General features: G+C 41.8%; 1 protein-coding gene across 5 annotated transcripts in view; it reads right to left on the reverse strand.

Moving 5' to 3' along the window:
* Positions 1–786: 786 nt before the first annotated feature.
* The window catches only part of LOC115361118 (transcription factor SOX-6-like), a 121,300-nt gene continuing 107,074 nt past the window's right edge, over positions 787–15,012 (reverse strand). For all 5 annotated transcript variants that reach the window (XM_030054417.1, XM_030054420.1, XM_030054415.1 and 2 more), the window contains 4 exons: positions 11,001–11,109; positions 8,290–8,460; positions 5,040–5,256; positions 787–1,495 (listed from right to left, as the gene is read on the reverse strand). In XM_030054417.1, the coding sequence (XP_029910277.1) occupies positions 1,156–1,495; positions 5,040–5,256; positions 8,290–8,460; positions 11,001–11,109 (837 nt within the window). In that variant the 3' untranslated portion in view covers positions 787–1,155. The remainder of the gene's footprint in view (positions 1,496–5,039; positions 5,257–8,289; positions 8,461–11,000; positions 11,110–15,012) is intronic.

Below are 15,012 nucleotides of genomic sequence, written 5' to 3' on the forward strand. Positions count from 1 at the left end.
CATCTCATCAGATAGAAAAAGCTGATTGTATAAGACTTTTTTGCAGCATTAGAAGTTAAGACTACAACATCCCGAGTGAATGTGAATGTAGGTTTGGCACATTTGAAATAAAACTGTACAATGTCTGGGTACTCGATGATAATAATAATAATAATAATAATAATAATAATAATAATAATGTGATAAAAGGGATTTGACTCCCTTTATTTCATTGTCTCAAAAGTCCTACCACTCTTTTGTATGAAAACAAAACGAAAACAAAAAAACAAAAAAAAAACAAACAAAAAAAACACATTCACAAGCTGGCACATCATACCTGAGCTGGGATATAAAAAAAAAAAAAAAAAAAAAAAAAAATCATAAACAGTAATGTAATGTAAGCAGTTTGTCAGAAAAACAAAAGGTGTAGATGCACTGTATTCATATGAAACAAAAGTAAGACTATAAGACTACAAGAGCTAGGATTTATATTAAAACTTTTTTTTTTTTTTCAAATTTCAAGTTCTGACAGTCCAGAGTTTGTACAGGCAGTGACCTGTCAGAAAAAAAAAGTCTATAGAACAAAAACAACAACAACAACAAAAAACACAAAAAAGGAAATATGTAATGATAAAAACTAAATCACTCATTAAAGAAACATTTAAGACCAAATAGCTGTTGAAGACCAATTCCTGATGCTTCGAAATCCATGCATGCTCTTTAGAAACCACACACAGCAATGTGTTCGTCGCTCTCTCTCTCTCTCTCTCTCTCTCTCTCTCTCTCTCTCTCTCTCTCTCTCTCTCGCTCTCTCTCTCTCCCTCTCTCTCTTTTGTCGAACTCTTATTCACTCCTGATAAGATTGTCAAAGTGAGGACAATTAAAGTTCATTGTCAGCTGAATGTCTGAAGGTCAGGTTGTGTTCCAGGTTTGCTGGGTCGTATATTCACATCAGCCCTCTCCTTCAAAATGGACGTCTGTCAAGATCCTGTCACCAACTCTCTGAGCTTGCCCGCCGAGTTTAAAATCCATAGAATCCTGCCTGTATCAGTCTGGGCATGCTCTGTGCATGACGCAACATGTCCTGAAGCAAGGAGTCTCAGCAATAAACTGTGTTGATACAAACGGTCTCTGAGTGTAGAGGAGCTGTTTTCGCAGCGGCCACTCTGAGCACGCTCAGTTGGCGCTGACAGCCTCCCGCGTCTCATGGTCGCTGCTATAGTCTGATTTGGGCTCGTCCTCAAAGTCCTCGTACATGTCCATCTCGTCTTCTCCGTTGGTGGGGTCGCTGGGCAGATCCAGAGCTCCGCCCCCGCCACCGCCGCCACCACCGGGCTCGGCCTTCACTCCGTAAGTGCTCTGAATGACGGGGATGGCTGGCTCGGGGCTGGCCGAGTTACTGGAGCAGTCCGAGGTCAGGTGTGGGGAGGGCGTGGCCGTCGTCGCCATGGTGATTGCACCCGGGTAGACCCCGACACTGCCTGCACTGTTGCCAAGGGGAATCGGTGGCTGGGGCCTGAGAAACGGAAAGAAGCGGGAGAGAGAAAGAAAGGGTGAACTTCATATACAGGGATGGATTCAAAGTATAAAAGATGGCAAGGTATTTAACAACACATTGTCCAACACCTTCCTACATGTAATACATTTTCCCCTCATTTTGTAAACCAGCTACGGCTCCTAAAGGACCATACCAGTGATTCCTTCACGATTAGCGTAATATCTACAAAATGCATATACTTCAATTTCTGCTATTCTTTTCCCAAAGTAATTTCATTCCACTACGATATGAAAATGAACCTTCAGAGACTTCAAACTAAATACTCCCTAGGGAAATATTTGCTTTAGACAATGAATCATTAGTTCTATGCTTGTTGACGACTTTGTTAGCCACAGAAGCAGAATATTATAAGGTGGCAGTTTAAACCAAAAAGTCCAATTTAAAAATTGAGGGATATTGTTCATATGTGGCAAAATCTTTAGTACGCGCATATGATTTGCAAAATGGTTTGTTGCAATGTAAAACGTGGGGAAAATGTAGTAAGCAGGCCAAACATTCAAAGCCACTGGTATGGCTCTTTAAGGCCATATGGTATTGGTGATTGTACAAGCATCAGCACTGAAATGTACTCAAGCATAGTCTATACTGGTATCAGTGTTTATGTTGGCCAACATGCAATAAATACATAAATAAATAAATAAATAAATAATGTACAGCGGTGAGGTGGCAAAGCAGCATATTACAACATAAAGAAGTTCAGAAGTTTATTGTTCAACTTTAAAATATCAATATATATCTCCTGTACATATCTTTATTAAAAGTCATCATAATTTATGAGTTTATCTCATGTTTCGAGCCTAAAAGCAGCCATCAAAAAATGCAGTGGGTTAAAAGGTAGTGGATTAAATGTGTAAAGTGTTAGAAAATGAAAATACTCAATTACCTAAAATTTGTATTTAAGTGATGCACTTGAGTAAATGCATTTAAATGAGTAGCCGGTGTGTCCTGTGCAAGCTGAAGACAAGAGATTGGCTTTTGACAGATTAGACACCGTTTCATTAGGCCCTGACAGCACTGAAAAAAAAAAGAGCTACTTCTGAGGCTTCTTATCATAAGTTCAACGGCAACACTTCTCATCTGGTCAGGCATGCCCTAACATGGAGCTTTCTCTGCCAGCACACAGTAGTCACTCTAACAGCGTCAGCTACAGTAAATAACCTCTTAAGATATGGATGGAATGAGGGTAAACGCACATCACTCAACCAAGCCCTCTGGCTCCTCAAATGAGGCACATAAAGCAGGAAAATTGCTGTCACTTTTCTCACCTAACAGTTTTCCCCCTCTGTCTCCTGCAACAATTACTGCAGTGAGCTCTGACGGACTCATTTTCGCATTAAATGCTTTAAAATAACACTGGTTTCATTATATGGAACGTGCCAGAAATTGGTTGTGTACCTCAACTGGCTCCCAGTAGTTATTTGATTTAGTTTTGATTGAAAGTCCAGACCTGGTGAATCATAGGCTTTTTGCCGTTGCTTGACCACACACAGTAAATGTGACGTCTGCTTCGCTCTCTCTCTTTCTCTCTCTCTTGCTCTCTCTGTCTCTCTGTCTCTCATTCCCTCTCAAACATCTGCTTACATTTCATATTCCACTATAAGTCTGTCTGTGTCCAATTTCACTGCCCGCAAGCGCTCGGCATTGTCCTAATTTAATAAATGACAAGCTATTAAAAATCGCTCCTATTCAAAGCCATGGCCTCTGGTAAATCCATCTCAAACATAGGCCACTGTGATGGCTTTAAACACATCCACGGCTGGTTCCTATTAAGACAATGCCACTGTTTTTTCCCCCTCACTGTGCTGCCTACACTCTAAAAAATGCAAAGAGCTTCTAGACAGCTTAATGGGTTCTTCAGATTGCACCCATTGGGGAACCCCATAAGGTTCCTTGAGGACCCCGTTCATAAAGGGTGCATGAACCCTAATGTGGGCCTACCTCCAAAACACCTCGAGCATACAGAGGTTCTTCCAGGATGTCTTTTGTACATCCAGTTTTACTGACTTAAGTAAACCAAAAACTCACATTAAGTGAAAGGGACCAGTGCACTTGGGCTGTGAAATACTCAAAAACCAAAAGGAAAAACACCGAAATTCACAGATGTGACCTTTCACTCAGCAGCCAATGTGTGAAAGAGACTGAGCTCCTGGCAGCTATACATCCTGACCCTTCTAGAGCAAGGCATAACATTTCGAATTATTTTTTTTGTGCGATATGATAGTGAAGGTGTTTTAAAGCTACGCCAGGCAAGATTTTGTGTTTTTTTATTTATTTATTTTTTTTGATTTTCTGTTTTTTATGTAAAAACAGACCATATCAACCTAAATCACAAAATGGGCCTACAACAGAGAAAAGAATAGGTTGTTTGCTAATGACTCTCATATGGGCATTTTCAGATTTGCTCGTCTTTAACGCTGTGGCATGCGTGCCCACAGACAACAGTCGCAGCAGTCTCAGTTTGGTAAGGCTCAGGCACCAAAACGATTTGGTTATGGTTTGGAAAGGGTCATGCTTTTGGGTACAATACTTCATCATCAAAGGAAACAAACAATTCTTGCCTCACACAGGAATAGAACTCCAGTCTCCTGCGTGAAAGCACTGTCTTTTACTAACCCATCCACCACCCCAACCATGTACTTACGCAGAGTCTATCGTTCTGTATTCTATGTCACCAAAGACGTTGCCTGTGTTATGCCAAAAAAAAAAACAATAAACACTAGTTGTTTTAACCCCCTTGAACAGATTACCACTGGGACCAGGCAGGAGAGAAACAGCTCTATAATTTGAAACTGTAGATTTGCCCTTTGCCAGCACGAAGTTGTGTCTGATATGATGAGAATTCCTCAAAACTGGAAACATCATGGTGCAAAAGTCTTCCCTTTCAAAATGCTTATCCACCCAGTGATCTACGACCTCTCAACACACTGTAAAAATAAGTTTTGAAGTGGCACTTTTGCCGATGCCATTGAACCTTTCAGCCATTCAGCCAGTTATATTTGCAATTCTTTAGATTTGATAACGCAGTGTGCAAGCAAAATAAATCATTACGCAAGCCTGCGGTCACTCATTACATTACTTGCTCATCACTGTAACACATCCCGCATGGTGCTTATGTGCCACGTGATCAACTCTACATAAAGAAATGAAAATATAAGTAACATTTGAAGTGGCTGAAGAAGCTATAACATGGGTAAAAGTGCCACTTTAGTGTGTATTTTCATACTGTGTTACAGCTTATAAATGGCTGTGTTGACACGTATTTTGGAAGACAGTTTTTGCCCCACCAGCCTTCTATATGTTACATGATTTTGGAGATTTTAAGCCTTTAGTTAATCCTTGCTGTTATTTGGTTCCACTGACATAGAAAATTGCCAGATGCAGTTATGAATTCCTAAAAAAAATCCCCCAAAAAATCCAAATACAAAGCTTTCTTGTGCTAGTCAACTAAAGTAAGCTGCTATGTAAGAACGTGGCTGTGATGTTAGAGGACAGTATTACTCACCCCACACTGAAGAACTGCCTCATCTCCTGGCGTCGTGAGCGCATCATCTGCTTATACTCGCCGATGCGCAGCTTCTTGCCGTCGATGATGCAAGTCCTCTTGGGCCGTGGCTTGTACTTGTAGTTGGGATACTTCTCCAGGTGGATCTTGCTCAAACGAGCCTGCTCCTCATAGTACGGCTGCTTCTCCTGGTTGGTCATGGCTTTCCAGCGAGAACCTGGGACACACGATGGAGATTTCACTTTAGTTTAGTCTAGCCGAGTTTATCATAAAGCACGTGGAATTCATGAATGTTAAAATCATCCGAACGGGCACGATAAAGTCAGACTTATTTACATTTCCCCTACTCCTGACAAAAGTGAAAACATGAATAACCAAAATTTAGGTGTTTAGAGAGTGAAAAAAAGGTTTTTGACAGGTTTTTCTAAACTGTTGCTCTCAGTCTGATTAACCACCAAATTTCTGGTGATATATGTAGGATGAGAACTGAATCAGTGATTCCAGAATGCTAACATGCTGTCATTTCAAGTGCACTTTAGTGCAGTCATTACAAAAGACCCACAGCGCTGCGCAGCATACATCAAATTTGTATTATTTTGGGAATCTTCTCGAGGTAGGACGAAGTCTTGTTAGCAGACACCAGAGAGTCTCCAACCGTGGAGGCTGTTTAAACTCAGGAGTAGATCACACTCTGCTTGCTCTTGGCTCTGGAAGAATGATACATTGTGTACTCATTATTTTCCCCAGTAAGAGGGTTTTCAGAGCAAGTGGACAGGACCATAACCGCAGGAACGCAGCACATCTGCAAAACTCTCTGACAACTGATTATACACATGCTGCCTTGCTCCTCTGTTTATCGAGGTTTATCGCAAACTTGTTCTTTTACGTTTTTGACTCAGGAAACAGAGAGGGGATTTTTAAGTCAGCCGCCCACTCCCCAAAGTCCAGCTGTGTTATTGTGTTGGGGAGAGATGCACTGTGCTCATGCTGCAATGCACTTGTGCACACACATACACACGCTGCTATCGTGTCATGTCTACTTTTAGCTCTGTTTTTTGTTCTGATACCACCGCAACCGCTTTGTAAATATCCGGAAAATTATTTCTTATTGCTTCCTGCCAGTATGATCTAACCGTTCACATTCCACCATAAATATGTTTCTTATGACAATGTTTTTGCTATGGCAATTCAGGAGGTATGAAAGAAAGAATATCTGACTTTAGATTTCATTTTTCATTTGTCGTTAAAGGATACTTGACTTTTGAACGCGCACTGGATAGGTCGCGGGGATGCAGGAATCATTTAGCCGAACACAAAACACCTCTTTGTCGGAGCACGTTCAAAGCTCTGAGTCAGGAATACAGACCCCACCTAAGAAAAACCAATTTGTACACATTGCTCAGGAGCATTTCTATGTACATTCATCAGCCCTCGAGCTCATTGGAGCCCTGCGCTGAACAGTGGAGGTCTTAAGAACCCCACCGCTCCGTGAACAACCGTAAGGCTCAGTGTCGTGTGAATGGCTATCTGTGTCGGAGAGGTTAGTATCAACATGGCTACTTTTTAACTGAATGCATCCATCACACTAGTCAGGCTAACACAGTGGAGCTCTGTGTGTGAAGTGTTCCAATTTGAAAAACACACTAGGCCTTCTTATAGACTGCAGGCCGCTGGTCAGAAACCCTGTGCCCTGTAGAATATGGTGGTGGAGGAGCCGGGTGGGTACAGAGGCCGGCCCGGGACTGTGAGTTCACAGGTTCAGCCACCATCACGTGTCTGGATATCTGGAGGTGCAAGGCATCTACTGTGATAAGGGTATCGGCTAAATTCATAAACTGACAGCTGTAAAGACATGTAGAGGGAAAAAGAAACACGTGTGTGAGTGAAAAAGTGAGGAAAAGTTTCATCACTCATATAAAGGAGAGATGGCACAACTTGTCTCTGTGCCTCCTTGGAGCAACAACCATGCACTGCAAAAACGCAAAATCTTACCAAGATTATTTGTCTTATTTCAAGTCAAAAATGTCTTATTTCTAGTCAAAATATCTCATTACACTTAAAATAAGACATGATCACCTCAAGTAACTTGTTTTTAGACAATTTTCACTTGTTTCAAGTGAAAATTCACCTGAAACAAGTGAAAATTTGCTTGTTTCATTGGCAAAATTTGCCAGTGGAAAAAGTGAAAATTCACTTGAAATAAGTGAAAATTAGCTAAAAACAAGAAACAAATTTTGCCAATGAAACAAGCAAATTTTCACTTGAAACAAGAGACAGTTGTCTAACAAGTTACTTCTGAGGTGATCATGTCTTATTTTAAGTGTAATGAGATATTTTGACTAGGAATAAGACATTTTTGACTTGAAATAAGACAAATAATCTTGGTAAGATTTTGAGTTTTTGCAGTGTGGCAGACATGTCAGTGCCAACATAAGACATAAGTTTTCACAGGCATTAAACAATGTGTGCAATCACTGAGTCAGCAATTATTATCAGCCTTAATAAATCAGAAGAGTTGGTTCATTACCATAATCACCTTGCTCTCTGAGAGGGAAACGCCTATAAATGCATATGTAACCAGGTAAAGGCACAAAAAAAAGCAGTGACTACTCCTTTGGCTTAATCATAGGTGCTTACTATACCAACCGGTTGGGCTGGTACAGTAACTACTGTTTAATGCCAAAAGATTTGCAACAGCACAAAACGTTTGGAGATTTCCACTGGAGAAAAAGATTAGTCCCTTGAACTGTTCAAAGTTAGAAAAAAACATTTTCTTTTTCCATATTGTGCTACAATGTCACATATTCTGTATCTGCTGGTTGCAACACTCCATTGAAACTACATCACGCTTATACAGAGTAAAATATTCAAACCCAACATGCCATTGTCTTATGGCTACAGCATTAAAACAGAAACTATCTAGATGTCTTGTGTATCATTTATACACATTTCCCTGTAATTCAGCAGGACATGTTCAGTGTCTTTGGAAACCTTGGGATCTCTACTGGAATACAAAAGTTTTGTGGGTGTCTGAACAAAGCTCGGACTTGCAGCAATGACAAACCAACCCATGAGAGTGCAAGCTGAACAGTTTAGAAGAACCCACCAAGGGATCTATGGTGTGTCTGGAAAAGGGGTTCTCTTAGGGGATTAGGGTTAGGGCTAGAATTATGATTAAGATTACAACAGAGTCGTGGTTGGGCCTCTGGTAGTTTGCATAAAGGGCTGAATGCTCTCTGTGAAATCTCACCTAGGATCTTGCTGATGTTGGAGTTGTGCATGTCAGGGAAGGTCTGCAGGATCTTCCTCCTCTCGTCTTTAGCCCACACCATGAAGGCGTTCATGGGCCTCTTGATGTGGGGCTCGGTGGTGTTCCTGCCCCGCGATTCCCTGAACACCCGTGCCTCTGTAGCATTGCTTCCTATAGAGGACAGATGAACAATTTTCGTTTTTTGCACATTTTGACACATTCGTCATACTTTGATGTTAGCTAAACCAAGATGCTAGTGTTGAAAATGATGAGAAATAGAGAACAGTGGTTATATGCCAGCCACTATAAAGAGAATGTCAATCTGCACTGCAAAAACGCAAAATCTTACCAAGATAATTTGTCTTATTTCAAGTCAAAAATGTCTTATTTCTAGTCAAAATATCTCATTACACTTAAAATAAGACATGATCACCTCAGAAGTAAATTGTTTTTAGACAATTTTCACTTTTCAAGAGAAAATTCACTTGTTTCAAGTGAAAATTTGCTTGTTTCATTGGCAAAATTTGCCAGTGGAAAATGTGAAAATTCACTTGAAATAAGTGAAAATTAGCTTGAAACAAGAAACAAATTTTGCCAATGAAACAAGCAAATTTTCACTTGAAACAAGAGACAGTTGTCTAACAAGTTACTTCTGAGGTGATCATGTCTTATTTTAAGTGTAATAAGATATTTTTGACTTGAAATAAGACAAATAATCTTGGTAAGATTTTGAGTTTTTGCAGTGTGGTTCTTTTGGTCTTCTAGTCTTTTTACTCCTCTTTATCCAGAGCTGAATTCTGATGAACAGACATGCTCATGTCAGCTCGGTTCTGCTCTTACATTCATGCCTTAACATACTGTCACACCTGGGAGCTGCCCAGTACAACCACAGTCCTCTACTGTTGTTCACTGAGCAGCTGTGGGTTAAGCACTTCAGTCGTAGTGTTTCTCATTCGCCGTCCCCCTGCAGATTTTCCCAGTTGGTCTGGAGATTTGAACTGGCAATCTTTTGGTCATAAGTTTGTTTCTTTTACCCCTTAGGCCCCTTTTGCCTCCTTGGGAAAGGATGCTGTGCAACTGCATGTATAACAAAAGGGGCCTGCAGGGATGCCCTTTACATACTCAAACACACATATACTGTACACACTGTCCTCAGTTTGCTTTCACCAGATAGTATCTCAGTGCCTATGCTCCCTTGTTTACTTCTCTGATTCTAAACTAAACCACTATGAACACTCCTCAACTCCTCATTGCCTGTAAACAGTGGGGCTTTATGGGAAACAGGTGGGTTGGAAAAAAAAAATAACAAAACAAAACAAAACAAAACAAAACAAAAAAACACCGAGGCAAATCCCATATACAGCATTCACACAGAATTCAGAGTTTAATAATGTATATCATGTTTAATATACTGGTATCTTAACTATTCTCCATGTACCATACATGTATTAAATATTAGCATTTTGAGAATACTAATTTTCAAATATTTTTTACCCACTAAGCATTTGGCTATCTGCATATTAAAAGTAATAGGAACATCCATGCAGGCTGCCTGTCTTTGCCTGCTTTTGTTTGCATACTTCTTCTGGGTGGGATCCCCTGTATCACAAACACTGCTGCAAAGAGAAGGAGCAGGATTGGGCCTCGTGTCTCATACTTGCAGGAATAATAACAGTGTAAAAATTTTCAAGAGTGTAAAATGTTGACTCTGAAAAGCCATGTTTGGCTGTTGAGGGTGTCCTTAGCTCATGCTTTCTGAATTGCCCGATAAATATTTGTATCTGCCGAATACCTGCATATCCAGGCTTTCTGGCAGATGCTGTCTTCATTATTGCACCCGGGGAGAAGAGGCCCCGATAAGTGGCGCCGCCTCTTCATGGGGCCCCGAGAGTTACAGGGTCACTGGTATCAATTTAGTCTGAACAGGATGTGACTGCTTCTACCTAAGACTCAGCCTCGCCGACTCCTAACCCCCCCAGCTTCATTTTCTGTCCCTCCCTCCTGCCCCCATCCTTCATTCTTCTGTTCTATTGTTTTTAGTACCACATTGAAATGCTTAATAAAAAGGGTTTCAGTCCCATGGAGAGTGGATAAACAGGGTGTAGAAATGTTATCTCCACTCAGCCAGGACTCAGTTTAGGAACCCACTCCTGCATTGAGGGAACACAGCAGGAAAAAAAAAAAGTTGCAATAATTGAAATCAATGTGGAAAAAGAACGTCATTTGTCACCAAGATGGACTGATGATGAGAACTATGTCGATTCAGTGGAGAGCGCAAAAGAGCCTTTACTACATGATACAGTTTTTAACCCAGCACCTGCTCAGATGTGCGCATGATCCCCTGTAAAATAACCATCAAATTATGAGCTTACTGGCCAGTTTTTGTTATTTTGAGTCTAAAACGCAATGCAATTTTGATTATTGCAGCTTACATTAAAATACAACTAATAAAACAGGTAAATAAGAAAACAAGGAGGGAAAAAGGAAATTAAATGTGCATAAGGAACACATAGGCGTTATCTAGATCAGATGCTCTTATCAACCGCAACATACAAAGGCTTCAACACCAGAACAAACTGTAATTTCTTTTTTTTTTGTGACGTGTAATCACACAAATATCAGGGACACCATGAGCTAATAGTGACTGTTAGAAAAGGCAAAAGAAGGAGAAGAAGGAGTAGAAGAGGCAGAGAGGCACTGAAGGGGCGCACCGTCTAGATCTTCTGGTCTTGTCAGGTCGATGACTCGGTGCACCATCTTCCCAGCATCCTCTCCGAGCTTTCCCAGATGCTGGCTCAGTGTCTCATAGTGCAGCCGCTCCTGTAATACACACACACACACACACACACACACACACGCACACGACAGTACAAGGTTATTTACAGATAGTTGCAAATTTGACACTTGTGCAGCATTGCCATATTATCTTACAAAAGCTGCAGCTTGAGAAGTGTAAACAGCCTCTAACCAGTCTATTCAGTATTTTGATTTGTGTAGAGCAGGACCAAGGTCTTGTCTGTGCCTTGGAGTCTTATAAAATTAGGTCTTTGAGGATGAGTTTGCTGGTAATGACAATAAAACAAAGCACTGGTTCGACACGTACACACACACACACACACACACACACGCAAAAATAGATAGATAGATAGATAGATACACACCTACAAAACACACAGGCTGCAACTCTGTGCACTCAGCACCAGCAACGCAATTTATTTTAGTGTCAAGGTATTTTTTTACAGTTACTGAGGAACAGTGGAGATATAGGATATGCTAACAGTTGCATCCCCTGTCAGCTAACCCTGTCCTCTCCAAGTGTCCAGTCCTGCGCACATTCTCCTCCCGTCTGCCTTGTTGCCTGCCTCTCCACGTCTGAGCCAAATAACTCCAACAAGCTGCCTGCCTAGGGGCCTTCCAGCTAAAATTACCCCACTATGCTCCCAAACTGCGGTGGAAAACATCGAACCCTCCGCACAGCTACCGCACATCCACACTCCACTCCTCCTCCACCTCCTCCTCTCTCCTCTCTCTCTCTCTCGGCTCTCCTACTTTTTCTGGTGACAGAGGCATTTTGTTTGACGCAGGGAATGGTTGCCGGGTGAAGTCATGCCGCGGTAGCCGCTGGCAGAGCTGGTGGAACTTAGGGGCCGGTGTGTGTGTGTGTGCACGCGCGCGCATGTGTGTGTGTGTTTATAGACGGGGAGTCGGCGCGGGCCAATGTCAGCACTATGGAAGGGCTGTAATCAGGCCCACCACAGAACATGTGCCTGGGCAGTGCCATGCTCACCGCAGGAAGCAGCCGCCTAACAAAGGACTAAAGAAAAGAGGGAGAAAGAGAAAGAGAAAGAGAGAGAGAAAAAAAAAAGAGAGCGAGATGGAAAACTAGTCCACAGACAAGACCGAGGCCTTGAGATCGTCTGTTTAGGTACCAGTGGCGTAGCTCCAGGTAACGTTGTGAAAAACCATTTTGAAAGTACTGGAGGACGGCGCTCTTTCGCTAAAAGATGACATAACATAAATTGGAGTTGCTGAGAGTGTTACACCATGGTAACCTATTAGCTCTGTCAGACCCATGCGACAGCACATCGTTTCCACTGTAAACAACAGGACAAAGGAGCCAGCGCTGCAGAGTGGTTCCCCCGGTTGACGTGAAGCGTTAGGGCGGAGACTGATGGAAAACTTGTCCAGCATGGAGAGCTAGGGGTTTGGAAAATGCACAAGGACGGCATCAATAGAAGAAGCCCAATCCAAAGTAGAGATTAACAGCAGACCCAGGTCAAAATTTGCAAATATTTCTTGCGGCTGGTCTACTTTTGGTCTACTCGACGGTTCTTGTGGTAGACACAATAAGGAGCTGTCTTTGCTTTGTTTAGTCAAGATTTAAATAGGTTTGGCCCGTGAGCCTGCTGGTTTGATATTGGACTACTGCCTTTTGGAGCCATTATACAGAACTTTTTTTTTTTTTTTTTTTTTTTTCTTTCTTAACGTTGCTTTGTCTTTTATGTGACTGTATTTGGGTTTTGCACACATTTGTATTGTGTCTATCCGAGGCTTAGCTTCTTTAGTGGTCAGCTCATTTGAAAGAGAAATTCTTAAAGTGGGTTTATTAAAAAAAAAAAAAAAAAAAAAAAAAAAAAAAAAAAGCATTACACAGACCATACAGAGTTAAAGTTAGTCTGGTTATTTAATTTTTTTAATGTGGTTTTTGGTGTACATTGTTTGTTTTTGGCCATAAAAAAAAAAAAAAAAAAAAAATCCCAAACCTTCAATCCTTCATTCCATGTGGCTCTACAGTGAGACCAGAATAATTTATTTATCTAGACTTTGTTTTTTTTTGTTTTTTGTTTTTTGTTTTTTTACTAATACCAATGAGCTTAGAAAACTAGCCTACTAATTTAACATTAACATTGCTTTTGCACTTGTTCTCTGTCATGTCTTTGGTACCAGATAGGCGGAGTCTGAAACACTGGCATCTGGTGTTTAGACAATCATATGGAGATGATTTGAAGCTACTTTTTAACCCAGGTCTGACTTGGAGAGGGAGAACTAGCACATGACCTGAGTAGACATGCAGACCAACCAGGGACTCCACACAGGAATTAAATCAAGTCCAAGCTGAGGGCTAATTCAAAAAATTAACAGATGGTAGCCATACAGAATTACTACTATTCAGGAGGGAAAGGAGCTCGACATTCACTTAAACTTAATCTGCAGAAACAATAGAGGCACCACAGACATAAACCACGTCATTGCATACAGTCAGAGCCCCACCACAGAAACACTGTTAGCACACTATTGTGCTTTCACTGGGCCTGGAGTCCCGTTTCACTGCTGAATGTATATTTCTAAATTTAAGAGACACACGACTCCTTTTGTCACGCCTGGTCTCTCCTCTCCTTGGCATTTGCGCCTCCCCGCCGTTGTTACGGTAACGCTATAAACAGCGCAGGTTTTTTCATCTGCGCCGTATTGAGCTCATTACCACGGTTACAACTACCACTAGCGAGGCCTGCCTCCATCTGACCCGCAACCGTTTACTGTCTCCTCCCGGACCAATCAAGTCTGGCAACCTCCCTCCGACGATCCCTCCTCTCCTGTTTTCCCCCTCCTTCTTTCTCTCTCCTTCTCCAGACGTCGCTCTGCACCGATAGAGCTGTCAGTCAACCCTTTTCTGTTTTTTTCCCCCTTTCCTTCATAGCCTTTATCACCCCCTTCCACACTCACACACACACACACACACCTCCCCCAGAGGCTCCAAGACCACAGAAGTAGACACTCGACAGCCCATTTGCAGGTGCCAGACTCAGCTTTGTAGTGTACATTATTATAATGTGTATCATGGAGGCATCAAATACAGCTCCATTAAGTCGACCTTTAATCAAGACTTGGAACCCTCCGAGCTGTCGGCTTCACAGTCTCTTTTCTTACAAAGACCGAGCCTGCCAGCGGAGCCAATATAAACTCCTATACAACCTCCCTCCATCATTCCCTCCCTCCCTCCCTCCTCTCCTCCTTCCAGACTCCCTCTGCTCTGTCAACAGCAGCTCCAAGTGTGTTAACTGCTCGTATTCAACGAGGTAGAGGCGCTCAAAGCCAGTTCTGCACATAATGGACTTCATGCAAACTCTCCACACCGCCGCGGTCTCACTTCACGTCTGCCTGACGGAGCAGCGAGGAGCCAGCAGGCTTGCCGAGGGGTCCCAGCAGCCGAGTATGGTCTGTCTAATGTTTCTGCAAGACTGGCCCTGTGGTCAGCTTACCTGTTAACTTGTAAGAAAATAAACACCGCCATCAGATTATCATTTGTTCTGGCGCTCCATGGATGTTGAGTGATAGCAGATGATAGTTGATAGTAGATTACATTATCCGAGTTGGAAGAGTGACCTTTCCATAATAAGAATGCTAGTATTTTTCTACTTTTAAAAATGAAATTGAGTTGACTCAATATACTGTAGCTAATGAAGTTAGGTTTATTTTTTGAACAGTTTCTTGTAAGTAAACACATCTTCATCTTGCTGTTGAAACTACCTGTAAAAATCCCCCCCCCACCTCCACCCCCCCGCCCACCATGTTCACTTCCCATGGAAACATGGAAACTCGACCACCATGTTCCACTCCAGGCCGCTGGAACAGCCTTCCAGAGAATGTGAAAATATAGATATTTTTAAACCTAAACTAAAACCCCCTCTATTCACTTTGGCTTCCGTCTAATGGTTTGAAATT

This window comes from Myripristis murdjan, chromosome 6 (assembly GCF_902150065.1).
Source record: "Myripristis murdjan chromosome 6, fMyrMur1.1, whole genome shotgun sequence".
Taxonomy (NCBI): Eukaryota; Metazoa; Chordata; class Actinopteri; order Holocentriformes; family Holocentridae; genus Myripristis; species Myripristis murdjan.